Source organism: Helianthus annuus, chromosome 16 (genome assembly GCF_002127325.2).
Source record: "Helianthus annuus cultivar XRQ/B chromosome 16, HanXRQr2.0-SUNRISE, whole genome shotgun sequence".
Taxonomy (NCBI): Eukaryota; Viridiplantae; Streptophyta; class Magnoliopsida; order Asterales; family Asteraceae; genus Helianthus; species Helianthus annuus.
In genome coordinates this window covers 104,525,721-104,546,540 of record NC_035448.2, presented here as the reverse complement: position 1 = coordinate 104,546,540, position 20,820 = coordinate 104,525,721, and the positions used below count along the sequence as shown (strand labels likewise).

At 37.9% G+C, this 20,820-nt stretch overlaps 1 protein-coding gene and 1 non-coding gene across 2 annotated transcripts; one reads left to right on the top strand and one right to left on the bottom strand.

The window, feature by feature from the left end:
* Window positions 1–9,586: 9,586 nt before the first annotated feature.
* TRNAN-GUU lies at window positions 9,587–9,658 on the bottom strand. Its single transcript has one exon. It is a non-coding gene; the product is annotated as a tRNA-Asn (tRNA).
* A 3,987-nt stretch (window positions 9,659–13,645) lies between these two features.
* LOC110937770 (probable protein phosphatase 2C 33) lies at window positions 13,646–20,446 on the top strand. The gene is made up of 5 exons (XM_022180228.2): window positions 13,646–14,595; window positions 15,216–15,578; window positions 16,294–16,411; window positions 17,949–18,172; window positions 19,755–20,446. Exons 1-5 carry the CDS (start codon window positions 14,344–14,346, stop codon window positions 20,205–20,207), a joined length of 1,410 nt encoding a protein of 469 aa, XP_022035920.1. The 5' UTR covers window positions 13,646–14,343; the 3' UTR covers window positions 20,208–20,446.
* The last annotated feature ends 374 nt before the right edge of the window (window positions 20,447–20,820 follow it).

Sequence of the window (20,820 nt, the reverse complement as noted above, 5' to 3'; positions counted from 1 at the left end):
CTCTATGACAAGCCTAAAACCTTCTCTTCTACCCATTCCATTTGGGAGTGTAAGCCACATATTAAAGAGTTTTGCTTAAGGACAAGCAAAGATTTAAGTGTGGGGATATTTGATGTGTGTAAAATGCAACATATAAATTACATCAAATGAGGCATAAAACTAACCCTTTTTAAGTACTAATGTTGGAAAAGTGTATTTTTGTCTTCCTTTTGTATTTTCAGGATTAAATGAGCTCAAATTAACAAAAGAAGCAAAAAAGACAGCTAAATCTAACATAAATACAAGAAAGGGAACAAAAGTGGACTGCCCGACCCCTCGACAGCATCCTCCCAAGCAAAACAGAGAAGACAGAAGACTGAACACGCCCCGTGCTTAGCGAGCACGGGGCCGTGCCCAAGAAGCAGCAGAAAAGACAAACCTGTAGAAGCTTCTATTGCTCACCACGGGGTCGTGCCCAGTGAACACGGGGGCGTGCCCAAAGTACTGCATGCGCATTAATTGTAATTGCGAATTACAATTAATGAGGAGAGATAGTGTCAGATGGGCACGGGGCCGTGCCCAGCGGACACGGGGCCGTGCCCAGGCTTCTGTTCAGCCTATAAATAGGAGTGCTTGGAACCATTGCAACTCATCCCTTAGCACACCACCTCTCTCACACTTCATCCACCACCTACCACCATCACAACACCATCATCCACCACCATCATCCATTGTCCATCATAGAATGTGTGAGTCGTCTCGAGATCCAAGATTGATCGTAAGAGTTCTTGACAATCAAGGCCATGTTTGCCTAAGTCTCTTACATCACTTGGTGAAGACAAGTGTTTAGTATAATACTTTTTATTTTAAATCTTTTGCACTTCTTAATTGGTTTTGTATTAATGACTTTAATAACTAGTTTCTTATGTTGAAGGTGATTCTTCCTTATCATTTGTCCGTGGTGTCTTGGCATTATTTTACTGTCTATATAAAATAAAAGATTTTCACCATTCATATCTCCACGGTCTATATGGAGGTATGTTGGCTACCTGGTCGGGGGTTAAGGGAACGGTTTGGTAAGGGTCTTGCCCTTGTTCAGCGTTTAGAGGTCCTGCAAGGGACCTGGGTCAAATTTAGCAGGACCTCCTTCAATACCCAAAGGTATTGGATGGCGGGGGTCCAAACTCTTTGATCCCCTCATAAGTTAACTACTATTAATACTATAACCCGGCTATTTAGGACTGTATCCCTGCTGACTCAGACTACTTAGTCGAGGGTAACGTCACCTTCAAAAGAGGGGCCAACCATAATTTGCATTAATAACTTAATTAATTATCTTTCAATAATCCGACCCTTTAGGATTGTATCCTTGCTGACTCAAACTACTGGGTTGAGGGTAACGTCGCCTTCAAAAGAGGGGCCTAATACAATAACTAAGATAATCTCTTAAACAAGTGCAAAAGTGCAAAAATAATCAAAGGTTATACTAACACACGAGTCGGATCCAAGTGATTCATCTTGTCTATCTGTTTTTATTTTTATTTCATTTTCAGCATTCAGTTAGTTTTATTTTCTTAGTTTAAAAAAAATCTTTTCCTAACATTTTGATTTGATTAGACGTTGAGGATAAACCGGTACTAAAAGCTCTTGTGTCCTTGGACGACTCGGTATCTTACCAACACTATACTACGTCCACGATGGGTGCACTTGCCCATATGTGTGTTTAGTGTTAGTAAATATCGTGTTTTATAAATTTAAAACTTGGCGAAAGTGTAAAAAGGGCTTAAAATATATATCTAAAACATATACACACTAGCACGCATCACTGGTGCAAAGGTCAAGGCTGAACACCAAAGACTCTCTGGCTTACTCGAACAACCGACAATCCCTATGTGGCGCGGATAGCGTCCTACTTTGAGACCCGCTATATTCTTCATACTGTCGTTCTAAGGCCGTTGTAACAGCGTTGTCTACTAACGCTTTCAATTCAACACCCGTTATATTAATTCGGGCGTTATCATTCTCATTCTCATTCTCCTTTGGATGACTATTAATTTCGTCCGAGTCAGCCATTGAAATCTTGAGCTTCTACATAAGATAATGACAAAAGTCTTATTCGGGAGTTTATTATGGAATTGCCTTTTTATGGCAATTCATTAACCATGGTAAACATAGACCATATCTGGTTAATTTGTTACTCACATTTATTTAGGATTTTAATATAACTTATCCTAATTACAAACAATATTGTTAGTGGCACAAAAGCCTAGTCATAGGGACGTTTTAATTTATTAGCCATGATTTCAGAGAATCAAAGCACAAAGGTTTGAACATAGTTCTTTACCTTTCCCGACAGGGAGTCATAGACTACAACTGTCTTTTGTCTTATATGACAATGAATATGGCCCGTAGGCACTACATCACTAATGGATGCTTGATATGTGGTTATCTAAATCGATGATTTAATCCATGATTTATAAATCATTAAATTAGGTTTGGAATCCGTTGAGGGATCTTTGTGTAAAAATGACACGTGTGATTTTAACGAATCACGTCTGCCAGAAGTGTTAACAATATTACAGAGGTTAACAGGAATCTGAATCTTATAATCATGTTTTACCATCTTGGCCGGGTCTTAAAATAACACGAAGGCTAGCTTATACCATTAAGATTCTTCATTTAATAACTGGTAGGCAGATTAATTTAAAAGGAATGATTTTTGATTTATTTACTTCATATATTTATGCATATAATGACAAAATGAAATTTATAAACTTAACATTCCAATACCTATAAAAAGGATTACATACTGCCCTAAACGGGACTTTTAATAGACGAATTACCTACGCAGAGGTTAAACTAGAAAACAAGTCCACGCAGGGACCAAATACTAGGATAGATGTCCACACAGGGACGGAAAGATAAGTCCGCGCGGGGACTGAAAGGCAAGTCCTCGCAGGGACTAAACACACAACAAATGTCCACGCAGGGACTAAAACAAGTCCACGCAGGGACTAAATACTAAGACATATGTCCACGCAGGGACTTGATTGAAATAGGAATTACAATAGTACATATAGAGACTAATGATCTCGCTTCTTCTTCCCCTTTAACAGGTTTGCTAGGCCTTTGAGGAATCCACGATTGTTCTTACGCTCTTGCTCAAAATCTCGTTCCACCCTATTTAAGCGGTGGAGAATTTCTTCCTGTTCCGGTGGGGAAAAACGTGGCTGCTGCGATAGCTGCTGAACCGGAGGTCTAGCAGGTGTTGGATACCCATGAGCTGAGTATCCCAGTCCCCAAGGATTTCCATAAGGTCCTTCTGGATGGAGGGCGTTGTAATTGGCCGCTACCAAGTATGGGTCGGCGTCAGCATAATTATAGTGAGTGTGAGTCGGCAGCTCAAACGGGTTATATGCTGTGGAACCGGCATATGTAGGTATCGGGTTATCATAACTGAATGGTGGCGGAGGTGGTGCAACTGGTGCAGAATTCACCTCTGCAGGGTGGTTCGAAAGTCCGCCCTTTTGTGGGTCTTCAGGCAGTGGCGGAAAATAACTTCCACTTGAGTGGCGAGGGGTGCTAAAGTGAAAATCCCCTCCTCATGTGGACATCCGCGCGCCTGTTCTCCTACGCCTTGGCGGATCCGGAGGTGCTTGATGAACTGGTGGCGGTGGAGGCGGTGGCGTAACTGCCACCAAACGTGAATCCTCGGAGGGATCCTGCTGCTGCTGTTGTTGCTGCTCATGAGGCGATGAATGGTGAGAGGGTGTAAAGTACCACTCACACTGGTTGAACCTCGCCTGATAACTGTCTGGACCCTGATAGGGTGTTCCGTGGAAGGATGATCCATCAGAGATCTCGATTGGATGGTTGGGGGTACCTCTTGCAGGTTCGACGGGATCCGTATCCTCGTCTATATCTATCGCATTATCTTCGGAGAAATGGTCCTCTGGTCCTAGAGGGTTAAAACCTATTGGTTCCTGGACAAAGTTTGTCGGGTTGAATCGGCCCTGAAAGACAGGAGTAGGGTCGCCATAGGAATGGTGCGAAAGGGATCGCTGGAGAGGTATATATGAAGGCTGAGGGTTATCGGGCTCGTTTTCTGAGTTCGGCCCAAAAGAGTGACGGTAGGAAGGTGTTGAACTGTGTGAGGTAGACCGTCTAGCGGGCTCAAAGAGGTTCCTCCTGTTCCTCCGAGGTTCGTCACTCCTTGTGCTCGAAGGAGCTCGCATGTGTGAAGGTCCGGCCTCGTGATCATGGGTAGTGATTGGCCCTTTGCCTCTTCCTCCTCTTCTAATTGCTGGTGGCATATTTCCTGCTTAAACAATTTTAAATCAACAACAACCAATAAAGGACAAACTAGAACAACAATTCGAATTCGTCCTATGTTCTTGTCTAGACTCGAGTATGTGCAATTGTGTCATTGAGATTAAACACATAAGGATAGTGTTTAATTCACTCAACGTTGGCTCTGATACCAACCTGTCACACCCCGATTTCCACACGTTTCACCGGTGGGCCCGATGGGGGATTACCGTGACGTAGTTGGCAACAATACAGTCAAACAACACAATATTTAAATGCACAGCGGAAGCAAAAGATAGATATATTTCAACTGAATGTTATTGTAATATCATGTATCACAAATAGTTGAAAATAATCCACATGGGATCAAAAATAAATAGGAACATTGTTCAACAGCTTGACGTCCAAGCTTGCGAGACTTATTGTGGATGCTAGGAGAAAGCCAGCCTAGTTCGTTTAGTACCTGCAGTTAACCTTTTTGGGAAAATACGTCAGTTTACACTGGTAAATACATTCAACCGACACTTTTGTAAAAGGTTTATTAAAATTGATTTGAATGCACATGGCACAAACTTTTATAACTTGGGATAATTATTTTAGTATAATACTTGTAAACGAATGACATGTTTCTTTGCGTTCAGTAGCCCGTTCCGTAGACCGGGTTAAAGACTAATAGACACACCACAGGTATAATACCCACAAGGTTAATCCTTAAGTGAGATACCATTTTTCATATGCAGCTGTCAGGTGTATGCCTACACCTCGTGCTTAGGTCGTGGCAACCTCGTAAGATGATGCCAGGGATATCCGGGACATGGTCATTAACCCCCCAAAGGCTTTAAGCAAACAAATCAAATTTTTAACGGGTCATCTTGACAATACATAACCACTAATCGATTAAGGTCAAATGCCCGACCAAGCGGTATTCTATATACCGTACCCCAAGCCCGTATAGGGAAATAAGTTAAAAGTATTTACCTTTGCAAGCATAATTCACAACAGCTAATGCAAGTAGCTTTTACCGGATCTCCTATTCTGGAATGAAGGTTTATAATAACCTATTAGAATCCTAACGGGTCTTTGATTAAGCTTAAACTTAGACCGGTTAGTTTTAACGAAAGATACGGTTCGAACGCACGATTAAGCGAAGACCGGAATAAAATGCGATTTAGACCCGACAAGTTTGAAGACTTGTTTAATATGGGTAATCCAATCACATTCTGGATTTTGAGATAAAAACGACAAGGTTTGACCCGTTTCGGCTAATTTATGTAAACTAGTTACATAAACCGAACCGAACGCGTAGATAGCGTGACGGGTAACCGTAAGAGTCCTACACAGGTTTCCTAAGTTAATATGCTCTAAAGAGGTTGTGATATCAGTAGGATATCTTCCATTATGCCCATAACGAGTTTAATCCCAATATACGCCCCGAAGGGGTATTTTGGTCGTTTTAAAGATTTATAAAAGAGATTTCCGGGTTATACAGGAAATCTGAGTTTTCTGACCAGGTTATAAAGTTCAAAATACTTTATTTATTATATGAAATCAGTAGCACTTGGATTCGGGTCAAAATACCATGTTGAACTCATTTTAGGTCCGAAAAGGGTATATTCGGTATTTACCGAATCAACGCCATAACCGCAGGTTATGAGCAGGTTAAAAATAATTAAAAATTTTTAAAAATCCCAAAATATTATTTTACATCAGTGTGTAAAAGGTTTGGTGTCGAAATTTGGGTTTAGATAGGCTTTATGCTAATTGCGCTGTTTAATTACTAAAGTTTTCTTACTTGCGCTATTTAGCATAACTCCTATTCTAGACCTCGGATTGACATGAAATTTTAGGGACATGTTTAGAAATCAGCAACTAAAGTTATTGTCCTTTCACATATCCAAATTCTCGTTTTAAGGTAAAAAGGGCATTATGGTCAACTTTAAGCATATAACGGAAAATGTGCAAACGACTCGGACAAACTACGAACCAGCCACAGAGGGTTATACCATCATGTAACCTGGTCCTAAGAGAGTCCTAAGGCATATCTAAGTCATACCAAATCGGGTCAGAACTGGAGTCAAAGCAAAAGTCAAAGTTTTGCGACTTTCGGTTCCGAACCGGGTCAAAACAGTAAATGGTCAGATCAAACAAGCTTAGACCAGTTATAATACTTATTATCAAGTTATATGAGTGATAAAACAGGTTACATGCCATCTACATTATTAATTATGCGTTAAATCAAAAATTAGCATTATGTTGACTTTTTCTAAGCAGCTTTGACCCGACATTTGGACTAGTTAGAGTGGGAATCAGAGGGTGCCCTTTTAAGGGTTTAATGCCCACATAATTACTAACATATAACTACCTTTGATTCGACTAATCACTGGACCATTAGTGATTAATCGTTAAGTCAACCGTTAATTACGACGGTTTGACTTCTAAGCTATAACTAAGCAAAAACTTAACTAAGAAGGGTTAAGCACACTTACTGAAGTCCTATGCATGACCAATGATGCTTAGTGAAGACACTTGAGCTCCAGAAAAGATCAGAAGTGTTGAATGAAGGTGTGGTTACAATGGTTGCATACAATGGCCTTTTATAGTGTTCATGGATGCATTAGATCATGATACACAAGTCTACAAGTGTAACCAGATCATCAACAAGTGTCTCTGAGGCCTAGGGGTCGTTTAGGGGGCGCCCATGCTGTTGCAATAATGGTTTAAGTCGGTTAAAACACCAAACAGTGCTGTTGTTGCCTTTTTCTGTATCTGGGAGGCTGACGCGGCCCGCGTAAGACCTTAACAAGGCTTACGCGGCCCGCCTTAATCTCACTGTCAGAAATCAAATCTTCCTATTGTCCACGCGGCACACATAAGCTCAAGGTAACTCTTACGCGGCCCACCTGAGACCTGCTGTAGGATTTTTCAAATCTTTTTACATTATTGCAGCTGGCTCTTGGCGTTTCGAAGGGGTAACTTTGCACTTTGGGCCTTTCTTATTTACGTATAAGGGCCTCATGACTTTTACCCAACTTATTAATCATCGATTAGTTTATTACTACCCGAAAAGTCATAACTTTCAATGTTGACGCTTTTAACCCCTCATGTACGAATTCGATCATAACTTTCTCATTTTATAACGGAACTTGATGAAATTTATATCGTGCATTCTAGTGAGCATATTTTACCGTTACAAAGCCTCGGGTTTGTTAAAGGGTCACTCAGAGGTACAACTTAAACATGTTGACACATTTAACCCCTGTAGCTTGTAATCTCTCACTTTCTTCCACATTTCGTTCCGTATGATCCATGATTCATTCGTTTGAAGGTACGAGCATCATGTAGGGTTACTGTAAAGTATATTTATCCTTTGTTGACACTTTGAACCCTTGAATTCAGATACTTTCTATGTTTTTCAACTTTAGTCCCTCTGTAGTATTTATTACCACGTGCAAACTTATGACACGTGTCATTACTTTATAGGACGCAAATTTTCGAGGTGTTACACGCAATTAACCGGTCCTGAGCTATTGCAAGAAATGACTGACAAAATCCTCCAAATTCGAGACAACTTGTTGAAAGCTCGGAGTCGACAGAAAAGTTACGCCGATAAACGACGCAAGCCCCTTGAATTTGACGTTGGCGACTACGTACTCCTAAAGGTATCACCTTGGAAGGGTGTGGTCAGATTCGGCAAGAAAGGAAAACTAGCGCCTCGATATGTTGGACCATTTAAGGTTCTGGAAAGGATCGGAAAAGTTGCCTACAGACTCGAACTACCGGAGGAAATTAGTAATGTCCACCCGACTTTCCATGTGTCAAACCTACGAAAGTGCCTGGCTGAGCATATTTAATTGTACCTCTCGATGACCTTCAAATAAACGAAACACTACACTTCATGGAGAAGCCCGTCGAAATCATGGATCGCCAAACCAAGCAGCTCAGACGCTCGCGCATTCCTATTGTGAAAGTCCGGTGGGAAGGCAAACGAGGCGCAGAGTTCACTTGGGAACTCGAAAGTGACATGAGGGCGAAGTACCCGCAGCTGTTTGTTACGGCTTTGGCCTAATTTCGGGACGAAATTCCCTCAACTAGGGGAGGCTGTAACACCCCGTGTTTCGAAAGTCAAAGTCAAAGTCAACATTGAAGTCAAAGGAAGAAAAGATTGCTAATTGCGATCTGTCTCTCCTTGCTCAATTCCTGTTTTGACTTCTTTGACTTGTAATTAGTCTATTTTTATTTTCGATTTAGTTGTATTATGTTGAGTATCTATTAATAATCGCATGGTAATCGCTATTTATCGCATGTGTCATCGCATTATCGCTATCACAATCGCACTCGCGACTCGAACTATGCATTTTGGTTATTGATTACGTGTGTGTGTGCCTTATGTGTTACTTGTGTATGTTTAATTTATGTTATGTGTGGTAATCAATCGAAACGCAATCGAACTCAATCGCAATCGAAATGGTATGATAATTGGTGGAAAAGAGATAGTGCAAGATATGAGTGGTTGGGAATTAAAGTAATTTGACTAGGAAACTCTCTTTCGCATCGCAATGCTCGCAATCGAAATCGAAACAGCAATTCTCGTCGCACCAAACACTCGAATCAAGCGACTGATCGATCAGGCGGCCAGCCGATCGACCAGCCGTTCGATCGGACTGCTGTCTGATCGGGCTGCCAACCGATCGACCAGCCCTTTCCTCTTTGGGTAACCCTATAAATACCCATTGTCACTTTCATACTTTCTACTTTTGGCAACTGACGTCCGACCAGCGCTCTCCCCTTGCTTTTTCTCCGATTTCTCGCAATCCCGATAAGATCTCGTCCTAAATCTTGTACTTCCTTGATCTACACGCACTCCTACACCTTTCTATCTTTTGAATCTTAACCTTTAACCGTGAAATCACCAAGATTCAAGGTGTTCTAGGATGACGTCATCATGTGTTCTTGAAGAACTTCATGTTTTGGCCTCAATCCACCAAGAACAACTTAGATCTAACTGATTTCCACATAAACAAACAAAGATCTTTCATAGATCTAAACATATTCACAACGGAAATGATTGAAAGATGGTTTTCCAAACTTTCTTTCAACTCTTTTACACTCAATGCACTCAAAACCGATAGAATCGGAGTTTGTGCCGACTTACTACTCATTCTTGTGGTTGTGTTGGTGCAAGATCTGTATTCTATCCACGAGACTACCGACTTCGTTATGCCCGTCGCCTATCAGCGTATTTTTTTTGTTTTACGCGCCCGTAACTCTTCCTCCGGGGTGTTGACGGTGATTTTCAAATCTCCCCAAGTAGGATTCGAACCTACGACCAATCGGTTAACAGCCGACCGCTCTACCACTGAGCTACTGAGGAACAACGGGAGATTCGATCTCATAGAGTTCCATTCCCGTTCTCAACCCTTAAACATGGAACACCGTCACGAACAGTTAACTGACCGGATTTTGGTGGTTCCTGTCCGATTGGGAGTACCAAGTATTGACGAGGTTTCTGTTGTTTGGCACGATATCACATCATCTCGATAAAACGACAAACAATCAAAACAACCAAGTGTAAGACGCACAGGTCGACCAGAACGGACTACTGTCCGAACGACCGGTCAGCCGAACGACTTGCACCTTGGTCCCACCTAAATTTTCAAATCAACTCTCAAGGGTTTTGGAACACCGAACAGATTGCTGTCCGATCGAGCTACCACACGATCGACCAACCATCCGACTATGTGATGTTTCAAAACTTCAAACACTTAAACAATTTTCAACATGTTCAAAGGATGCCACCCGATCGAACGACCGTCTGATCGTGTGACAACATGCTGCGAACTTGTTCTCACTGAAGTACCCAACCAATCGGGTTGCTGTCCGATCGAACGACCGTTCAATCGACCAACCTGAAAGGTAGAGATACTTCAATGTTTTCGAAATGCTACAACAAAAACTTCAAAAGTCAAGCCATCATACACAAACACATCTTCTCCAAAGGAAGAAACAATCCACTCGAACGGCCATCCGACCGGACGACCGTCCGAGCGGACTACCACCCACACGACTGGCTGTTCGATCGGATTACCACCCGATCGAACTGCTGTCCGACTCACTTGTACTCTGCACCGTTTTACGCATCGCTTATCGTTATGCTATCGATCTGTTCAGGCTAACCCTACTCTCTAGCGCTCCCTTCAATCCATCAATCACTGTGAGTATACTCTATCCCTTTTTGCTTTACGCACTTTTGGGTGTTACATACGTTACTTATACTAAATCACATCGAACACACTACGCAATACTTTAAACGCTAACCGTTACCACATGTTATACGTGACTTAATGAATGCTTGTTTGTTATGTTTACACACGGAATGCTGTCTACCTGTCTTAGCAACGGTAGTACTATTTGTTTGGACTCGGCACCCGTTCACTCGGGGGGTTGTTAAGGACAATTACCTACATGGCTCACAGTGGTGAGAATGTATCGCGAACTGCCTTGGGCAGTCAACCAGCAGTCGTTGGTATCGATAGGTTCATGTCGATAACTAACATGCCTCATTTTACACTGTGTACGTGCTGGTTATGCATAACGCTTTCGAACTCTATATGCTATTATCAAACTTGTATGCTCGCCTTTACACTATGTGTATTAACTTTTACTTTAACGTATGTGACAGGTGCTTAAGTTGCTAGGATGCTTATTTGCATGGTGATGAAATCGAGGCTAGGGAAGGTCTAGAAACAATAAACTATTGTCTGTAATAAAAAATCTGAGTTGTCGGAACAGACCAATTTGCCTAGATCTTTACTGTAATAATTTTATTATCTTATATGACATGGTATGGGACGTGTTGCTTTAAATATTTGGTAAATATAGTTGTTATGTAAACTTCTGGACAATCTGTTTCGCTCAGTGCCGCGCCCTGATGTTTCCGCCATCGGTTGGGGTGTGACAGGTGCGGATGTAGATGTCTGGGTGTTATAGTGTTAGGTTTTGTTTTGTTTTGTTTTTTTAGATGAAGATAGAAAGAGGAAGCAGTGTGAGTGTGAGTTTAGATTAGGGTTTCTCCAAGAAGAATGCAATGAAGGAGATGAAATGAGGGGGTGTCGGCTGAAGTATGATGGAACAAATGAGGGTTTTTAACAAAAAGTTGTTTATATAGTTAGGTTAACTAATGGGCTTGGGCCCAGGCCCACAAGCCCGTTACTAGTGTTTTTAAGCGGCCCAATAAAAATCCAAAGCCCGTTTTCGAACCCGATTATCGTATAACACCATAAAATGTAATCTTAGAGACGAAACGCCTAAAAGTTTACATCGGATGTCGATATAACGATATTTGACGCGTATGATCGTCGTCGCGTTAAAACGCGTAACTTGCTCCGTTTGTCGTTTCTAACTCGTTTTTCGATCCATTTTCAACTACGGGAAATAAAATTTAAAAACGAAGCTAAATATATCATAATATATTAATATCGAGACGGAAATTCGAGTCCGGTGCTTCCATTTCGTCGTTGATTGTCGGCGCGTTACTGTTTTCGCGTTTTTCGTTCACGTTTGTGCTTTGTGTCGTTCGAAAGGATAATATTTCGCAAAACCACATTCACATGTTTAAATTATACGTATAAAATTTGTATTTGTCGGCGTAGTCAGTATTTTGAACGGTGTCAGTTTGTTATCGCTTAATATTCAGTAGATTTCCCGAAAATCCTCACACGCGTACTGTAACGTCCGATAAGCGTTCCTAGGCATACCAAGAGCCTAATTAAGTTAATTCGTGCCTTAAACACTACTTATTATCGACTTAAACGTTTGTTAATCGCGAAATTAGAGGCTGTTAATTACCGGTTGTCACAGATAGTGGGTGGTTGGCGGAAGGTGAGGGTGGGAGGTGGTGGTGGTTGGCGGCAGGTGAGGGTGGGAGGTGGTGGCGGCAGGTGATATGCTATGTTTTATTTGTTTTCAAAAAATAATTTATAAATTAGGATGTGAAAAGACAACGCTACCCTCATGTGCACTGCACATGACATAACTTAACTGAAAATTATAACTGAGTTTGCCCTAAAGGATATAACATGCAGGATTTTGAAACATTAAGTACAAAACTCATCAATTTTAAAGGTAAAAGACAACGCCTGAAATTTAAAACAAACATAAAGGACAAAACTTGTAATTAATTAACTCTTTATATAAACTAGGGTTTCTAAGCTAGTAATATAATATAATATAATATAATATAATATAATATAATATAATATAATATAATATAATATAATATAATATAATATAATATAATATAATATAATATAATATAATATAATATAATATAATATAATATAATATAATATAATATAATATAATATAATATAATATAATATAATATAATATAATATAATATAATATAATATAATATAATATAATATAATATAATATAATATAAGAAACCAACTTTTAGACACGTGTCATTCATTGAAGGTATCCTCAAAACTATACTTATCTTATATTAACTAAATAAATAATAAATTAATATTAAATTATATTACTTTAATAAAATATTATCCTCAAATTTAAATTGTTAATTTAGTATATTTTTAAAACAAATACCTCTCTTTTCTACTTATCTTATATTAAATATATAAATAATAAATTAATATTAAATGTTATCCAAATTTATTAAAAATATAATTTTTTTTATTATTTGGTATACAAAATTATATTTATTCAACTCGTGTATAACACGGGGTTTTTTAAAATATATTTTTTTTTTATTATTTACTATACAAAGTTACATTTATATAACACGTGTAATACACGAAGTTATTACTTGGTAGATTTTTCAACCCGACTATACACGAGTTTTTTAAAGATACGACGTTTTTAGTATTTAATATACAAAATTACATTTATTTAATCTATGTAATACACATGGTTTTTAAAAATATAACTCTTTTTTAAATCTATTCCACACGTGTAATGTACGAGGTTTTTAAGGATGTAATTTTTTATTATTTGGTAGATTTATTCAACCCGATTATACAAGTGTTTTTTTAAAGATACGACGTTTTTAGTATTTAGTATACAAAATTACATTTATTTAATCTGTGTAATACACATGGTTTTTAAAAATATAACGTTTTTATTATTTGATATAAAAATTACATTTATTTAATCCGTACAATATACGATGTTCACAAACATATAATTTTTTATTATTTAATATATAAAATTACATTTACTCAACCCACCCGTGTAATACACGAGATTCTAATCTAGTATAATATAATAAAATAAGTAATGATTATTATCTATTATTATCTATTCAACAAAGATCAACAAAGAACAGGATAAGTACATGGATTTGGGTCGAGATCCATCATCTAACACCCACAGGACACGGTCTGGTCTACTCATTCACACAACGAGGTCACATTCTCTCTCTCTCTCTCTACCTTTCTCTCTCTAAAACTCTCCTTCCATCGATCGATTTGTGTATACGACATTGCGTGTTTTCCGATCTCAATTCTCTCGTTTCTTGCGATTCTATCTCCCTAATTTCTGAATCCACCTGTTCCTGTTCTTATAGATGCATAATCATATCCTTTCAATCGTTTGATCTGAGCTGTTATTATTGATTCATGATTAGTTAATTACATCCGATTAAACGAGATTATAGATTAATTAGCTGGATTTGTTGATTACTAATTGATTTCGTTGCATTTTGGATCTGTTTAGATTGAATTATTTGAATGTAAACGCTGGTTTTGATGTACATGTAATCATTTTTGTGATTATTAGTTAGTGAGAGAAACAATTGTGGTTGTATGATTGATATTTAACTGGAAGATTCAGAATCTGGTGAGAATTTAGGGTTTGGAATTGGAGAATTGAAAAAACTGTGGTTTTGGGGGGTGAATTTGGAGAATTAGGGTTACACAAACACGAAGGTTTTGGGGGGTGAATTTGAAAGCGGTTGTCACGGATTCGTTAATCGAAAATAGGGGGTTTGGTTGTGCCGCGGGACTGGAGTGCTTGTTGAATATTGTCAGGGCCCTACGGATGGGGTCCTGCTTATCGGGAGAAAGCAGGAGCCCTCACCCAAGCTCCCCGACAACGCCGAGTTTTGGGGTTAAGAAACGGAGAAACTCGAAGAGAAGAACGTCGAGGAGTTCTTCGTTTAATACGCATAGGGAAGATCATTTGCATAGGATTCCGGGGAGGATGTTTCTGAATGGGTCTAGTGAAGTTGCTTCGTTGTTTACTCAACAAGGCAAAAAGGGTACTAATCAAGATGCCATGATTGTTTGGGAGGTATGACACTATCACCTATGACTTCCTTTTGTTTCCTTTCGCTTCATTTCATGTTAACAGTTTCTTTTTAGATATATGATCTAATGCTTTGATTCATGATAATGATGTTCAGTTGTTCACCTAGTTGAAATTGTAGTTGAGTCTTTGTAATGTAAAGTTTTTTTTTTTATGGTTATTGTATTGCTCTTGGAGCCGTTAAGAAGTTAGCTACTTGCTCCCAACGTTAATATATGTCGTCTTTCTCAAAAAAAAAAAAAAAAGTGATCGCTTGATCATACTTGCAAAAAAAGTAGCAACTTACTTTCAGATTTGTTTCATTTTAGTTATTGTACAGTCTGGTTCATTTTAGTAATTTTCTTGTCACCTTTTAAATAATAACCGTAATACCCCTAAACTGATGATACTTACAATGGCCCAGGTGAAACCTTTTGAGGATATTATGGTCATTATTTTAAAAAATGACCAATATGATACAATTTAATAAATTCAGTGACTAAAATAGACCGAATCAAGGTACAATACCAAAACAAACAAAACTGAAATAGTGAAATAACATTGCTATTATTTTACATCATCGAATTTTAACATGATATTAATCACATATTTATTTTGCTTTTCAGAATTTCGGGTCAAGATCAGACACGATCTTCTGTGGTGTGTTTGACGGTCATGGACCGTTTGGCCACATGGTTGCTAAGAGAGTGAGGGACTCACTCCCCTTGAAATTAAGTGCAAATTGGGAAGTCAATACAAAGGGCAGTAACGATGTCCTTCGGGAGATCACCCTTAGCGAAGAAACGAGCTTTAATTCTGAGGATTCCCAGGCTCTTTTAGACCTTGAAATTAGTAAAAACCCTGAGAAATTGCAAGTGTTAAAAGACTCGTTTTTGAAGGCTTTTAAAGTCATGGATAGGGAATTAAGGATGTATGCTAATATTGACTGCTTTTGTAGCGGGACGACAGCTGTAACATTGATCAAACAGGTATTATGTTTCTTTTTAATTACATATATAGGGTAGGGTTCATGCGAAAACCACCTTTTAATATTTTTTTAATAAAAATCGCTAGTTTTAGTCTCCAAAAAAAATTGTTTAAATTTTTTTTATTGACGAAAAGTAGCGATTTTTATTAAATTTTTTTTTTTTTTGTGGTTTTTTAGATTTGTTAGGTATTTTTGGTTGTGTTCACATTGGTTCTCGCGGTTCTCGCAATAAAGGGTGGTTTCTAACGGATCCTTCTCCTGTATATATATATAGGGAGGATATATACTAAACTCTATCTATCTTAGAGACTAAACCCTAACGTAAAAAATCGTTTTGTTTATTAAAAAAGTAGGGAAGATAATATGCATATTTTCTAGTGGCTTTTAAAAAAACCCAAAAAAGACAAGCAATATTTAAAAAAAAAATCTTAAGTTTTTGTTAATAAAATTAATTAAACTATTTAATGTAACATGTGTAACATCATACGTTAGCTCGGATGTAACATATGTTACGTAGGTGTGACATAGGTGTTACAAGCATGTGTTACGTACATATGTTACATAGGGTTTAGTGGGTTTAGTCTCTAAGATAGAGTTTACGCTATATACTTATCCTGTATATATATATATATATGTATATAAACTCGTCACTCTTGAAAACTTAATTTTTAGTGTTTGATATGACACTGAAGTGAATGGTTTATTGTTTGTTGTAGGGTCAGGATCTTATAATTGGAAATATTGGGGACTCAAGAGCTATATTGTGCACTAAAGATAAAAACAATTCTCATGTTGCAGTTCAGTTGACTGTGGATCTTAAACCAAATCTTCCAGGTTTCTTCTTGTCCTTATTTTATTTGATTTTAATAAAATGTTCCTCTATATCCATAATGTTTTCTAGAATCCTAAATCCGTTGTTTAGGCCTGTAAACGAACCAAACGTTCATGAACTGTTCGTGAACTTGTTCGGCGGGAAGTTCGTTTATGTTCGTTTATTTAATAAATTAACGAACATGAACACACGTTTTGTCCGTTCATTTATGTTTTTGAACATACGTTTATGTTAGTTCATTCGTGTTCATTTTATGTTCGTTTCAATTTAATACATAAGTAGTTATATTTATAGGCAAAAGATCAAATACAAATAATCTTAACATACTAAACGTACAGATTGAAGGAAAACTCAAAAAGACAAGGTGGCATTTTTGTAATTACCACCAACTATCAAAGTTACTATACAAATGTGAACTCAACCAAAAATACCTAAAAAACACAATTTTTTTTTAACATTTTTTATTAAAAAATCGCTACATTTCGTTAGCAAAAAAAAAAAAAAAATTTTTTCTTTTTTTTTTTGCTGCTACTAAAAGTAGCGATTTTTTAATAAAAAATGTTAAAAAAATAAAATAATTTGTGTGTGTGTTTTTTTTTATTTTTTTAGATTTTTTTAGGTTTTTTGGGGGTTTAGTTTTTAGCATTTTAGCTTGGGGGGGGGGGGTATTGATAATTACAAAAATGCCACCTTGTCTTTTTGAGTTTTCCTTCAATTTGTATGTTTAGTATGTTAAGATTATTTGTACAAGAACTTTACCCTATATATTTATATTGTATTTAAACATAAAAGGAACTTTCTAACTATACTTATATAAATATAACTAATTAGTAATTGGGTTTCCTAGTAATAAAAATGGGTTTTCCAATCGAATTTATTGTAATTAATCACTAAATTATGTTCATTTGTGTTCATTTCTTCAATTATGTTCATTTGTGTTGTTTATTGTTTGTTAAATTACGTTCGTTTAAGTTTGTTTATATTCGTTTACGTTCTTGAACTGTTTGTTTAGGTCTTAAACGAATACGAACATGCCCATTTTCTTATTAAACGAACATGAACAAAAAGAAATGTGTTTGATTATATGTTCGTGTTCGGTTAAAGTTGAATGAACGAACACAAACATGCATTTGTTCGTGTTCGTTCGGTTCATTTACTGTCCTACTGTTGTTTAGTTGTTATCTTCAGTAGAGGGTATGTTTTAGATTGCTTATCCAAACAACTTATCCACTTATTATGTTTTCCTTTACGGACAAACACTTTTGAGTGTTTGGATGAAGAAAAATGTTCCATGCTTAAGCTGTTTTCATAGTTTGAAATTTTTAATTTTAAAAGGATTATTTCTGGTGGATTCAAAAAGTTGTTTATTTGCTTGAAGTTCACCTACCGGTCCTACCCAGCGCAAACTGCGTTTTACCTGGTCCGGTTAGTTGGCATATGTTGTAACCTTAGGACGGTTATGTAGTCGAGTTTGTAAAACGTATGGTTTATACAATGTATATTGGTTTCTTTTTTAACAATTAAAAACAATGTTTTCAGCGGAAGCAGAACGGATCCGTAAATGCAGAGGTCGTGTTTTCGCCCTTCATGATGAACCTGATGTCACTCGAGTTTGGCTACCTAATAATGACTCTCCGGGTTTAGCCATGGCTCGTGCTTTTGGGGATTTTTGCCTCAAAGATTTTGGTCTCATCTCTGTCCCTGATATCTTTTATCGACGTTTAACCGAAGACGACCAGTTTGTTGTCTTGGCAAGTGACGGGGTATGAATATTATTTCCATTTCCCATGCGGTTTTGACACTGAACCAACATGAAAATCGACCCACCGACTTCTTTAACCAATTCTTACAAACCTCTGACCCCATTTAACTAGGGGGTGCTAAACAGGTCGTGAACCATAAAATTAAAATTTTAGACGAACCCGAACACGACCCGAACCCGAAACTCGTGTCTTATACATGAACCCGAACACGACCGGAGTATTTGCGGGTTGACCCAAACACGACCCATTCAACCCGTTTTTTTGGGAAATTAATATATTAAAATTTTACTACAAAAACACAAATGTATTTAATACAGTTACATTTTAATTATAGAATCTTATATTAATTTCTCTTTTTAAGTTGTAATTATCGCATATAATACACACCCAATTTAGTTTGACATAAAACATATTGTAAAAAATAAAGTATAATATGAATGGGTTAAATGGGTCAACCCGCCAACCCGACCAGGTTGACAAGAACCCGACTCGTTTAGCTAAATGGGTTCAACCTGAAACTTACCCGAACCTGTTTGGACTAAACCCAAACCTGCGAATTTCGTGTTAGGTTTGTGTCGTGTTTTCGGGTCTTTTTAGAAATTCACGCCCCTAATTTATCACATTTATAGCTTGATTACAACATGTCAATCCGTTTGACTTGGTTAAAGGAGTCATGTTCGGGTTAAAGGTTGGTGTGTCCTGGTTACGGTTGATGTCTTTGACCCTAGTCATTTTTGGGTTCAATGATTTAACCCGCCAACCCAAATCACGTTGACCTGCCAACTCGACGTGATTTATCTTAAAGTATCCGGATAATCATGATATCTAATTATTTACAACTGATTATCTAATTATTTAGAGGAATAATGGATTTAAATAATCCCAACTATTGTTAATTACTTAATTGGCTGTCACTGGTCCCAACTACAAAAATCACCACTGGCAGTCCCAACTATTAACATATTGGCCTTCAATAGACCCTAACTAACGGAACCCTAACGCCGTTATTCGCCGGTCGCCGGAAAAAACGTTTTTGGCCGTAGAATTCAACCTTTTCGTCCCAAACTTCTTTGTAAGCTTAGATTGGACCTTTAGCAACCTTTTTCTAGCAAAAGCCACAACTATTAAGGTCGCCGGAAAAATGTTTTTTTTTTTTTGTCGGGACACTCCTTTTTGGCCAGAAAACTCTAACTTTTCGTCCCAAACCTCTTTGTAACCTTAGATCGGACCTTTAGGAACCTTTTTTCTAGTAAAAGCCCAAATTATTGAGGTCGCCGGAAAACTCCATTTTGGCCGGAAAACTCAACATTTTCGTCCCAAACCTCTTTGTAACCTTAGATCGAACCTTTAGGAACCCTTTTCCGGCGAAAAACGGTTTCCGGCGACTAACAACGTTAGGGTTTCGTTAGTCAGGGTCCATTGGAGGCCAATATGTTAATAGTTGGGACTGTCAGTGGTGATTTTGGTAGTTGGAACCAGTGACGGCCAATTAGCAATAGTTGGGATTATTTAAATCCATTATTCCTTATTTAGATAGGAAACATCTTCGTGTAGTGTTTACTTATTGTTAGTAAAATGACAGATTTGGGATGTGCTCACAAACAAAGAAGTTGTAGACATCGTAGCGTCTGCCGAGTCACGTTCAGGTGCAGCTCGAGCAGTGGTCGAGTCAGCAGTGCGTGCATGGAGGTACAAATACCCCACCTCAAAAGTTGACGACTGTGCAGTCGTTTGCCTTTTTCTTACACCACACTCAAATAACATCTCAACTGCTTCCACACTTGATCATGTTGACAAAAACGAGCCGATCTTAAAACCTAGTGGTACAGTCCGAACCAGTGACGGGGTTCCAGGAGATGACGATTTGGCGGATGACAACGTAGATGAGGAGGATCCGGCAACTGTGAATGGCGACGGTGGGATAGACTGGTCCGCCCTTGAAGGCGTGTCTCGTGTCAATACATTGTTAAATTTGCCGCGCTTTGAGCCGAATGAGTCCGAGAAACAAACACCGGAACAGAAGAAGACGAATTGAGGTCAGGTTTCGGTTGCAATTTTTGTGTTGTTTTGTTAGTCGCTTTTATTGTTTTTGATTTGTTTGAAAGAAAAAAAAAAAACAAAGCCTCGACTTTATTAGAGTGTTGGGGGAAAAATGTTAATTTAGTGAGACAATTCTCTTTGGGTATATTTTACTACAATTTTTGTTATATGTTAAAATGAAACAATATGTAATGTGAGTTTTTATTTATTCCATCGTTTGATTTTATGCTGTAATACTATTTTGAGGGTTGATTAATGCATAGTTCGATTATCTTTATCGAATCTATATTGAGTAGCCCAAACGCGTTTGTTCTTCGTATTGATGTTAATTTTTCGACGAGCTATGAATGATGGTTGAAGAAAGGAGGTATCCATTGTCACAAGCGAGAGATGCATCAAGCGTGCATATCGATTGTGGACTAGGGCTTTAACTAGTTTCATAAGTCGTTCACTTTACTATAGTTGTAGCGGTTTTTAATATATTTTATGCATATGTGAATGTTACATATATTTAATCATTTGCCGCTTGCTTCGTATACCAAATATTTACATCGTCGAAAGTCGGGTGCTGGGGACATGCTAACACAGGTGAGGGCAACGGTGAAGAC

Excerpts from the sequence above, each read along its gene's own strand:
- LOC110937770 (XM_022180228.2), top strand. The coding sequence starts at position 14,344 with ATGGGGTCCTGCTTATCGGGAGAAAGCAGGAGCCCTCACCCAAGCTCC. Across the intron at positions 14,596-15,215 it reads ATGCCATGATTGTTTGGGAG|AATTTCGGGTCAAGATCAGA; the intron begins GTATGACACTAT and ends TTTGCTTTTCAG. Across the intron at positions 18,173-19,754 it reads TTGTCTTGGCAAGTGACGGG|ATTTGGGATGTGCTCACAAA; the intron begins GTATGAATATTA and ends GTAAAATGACAG.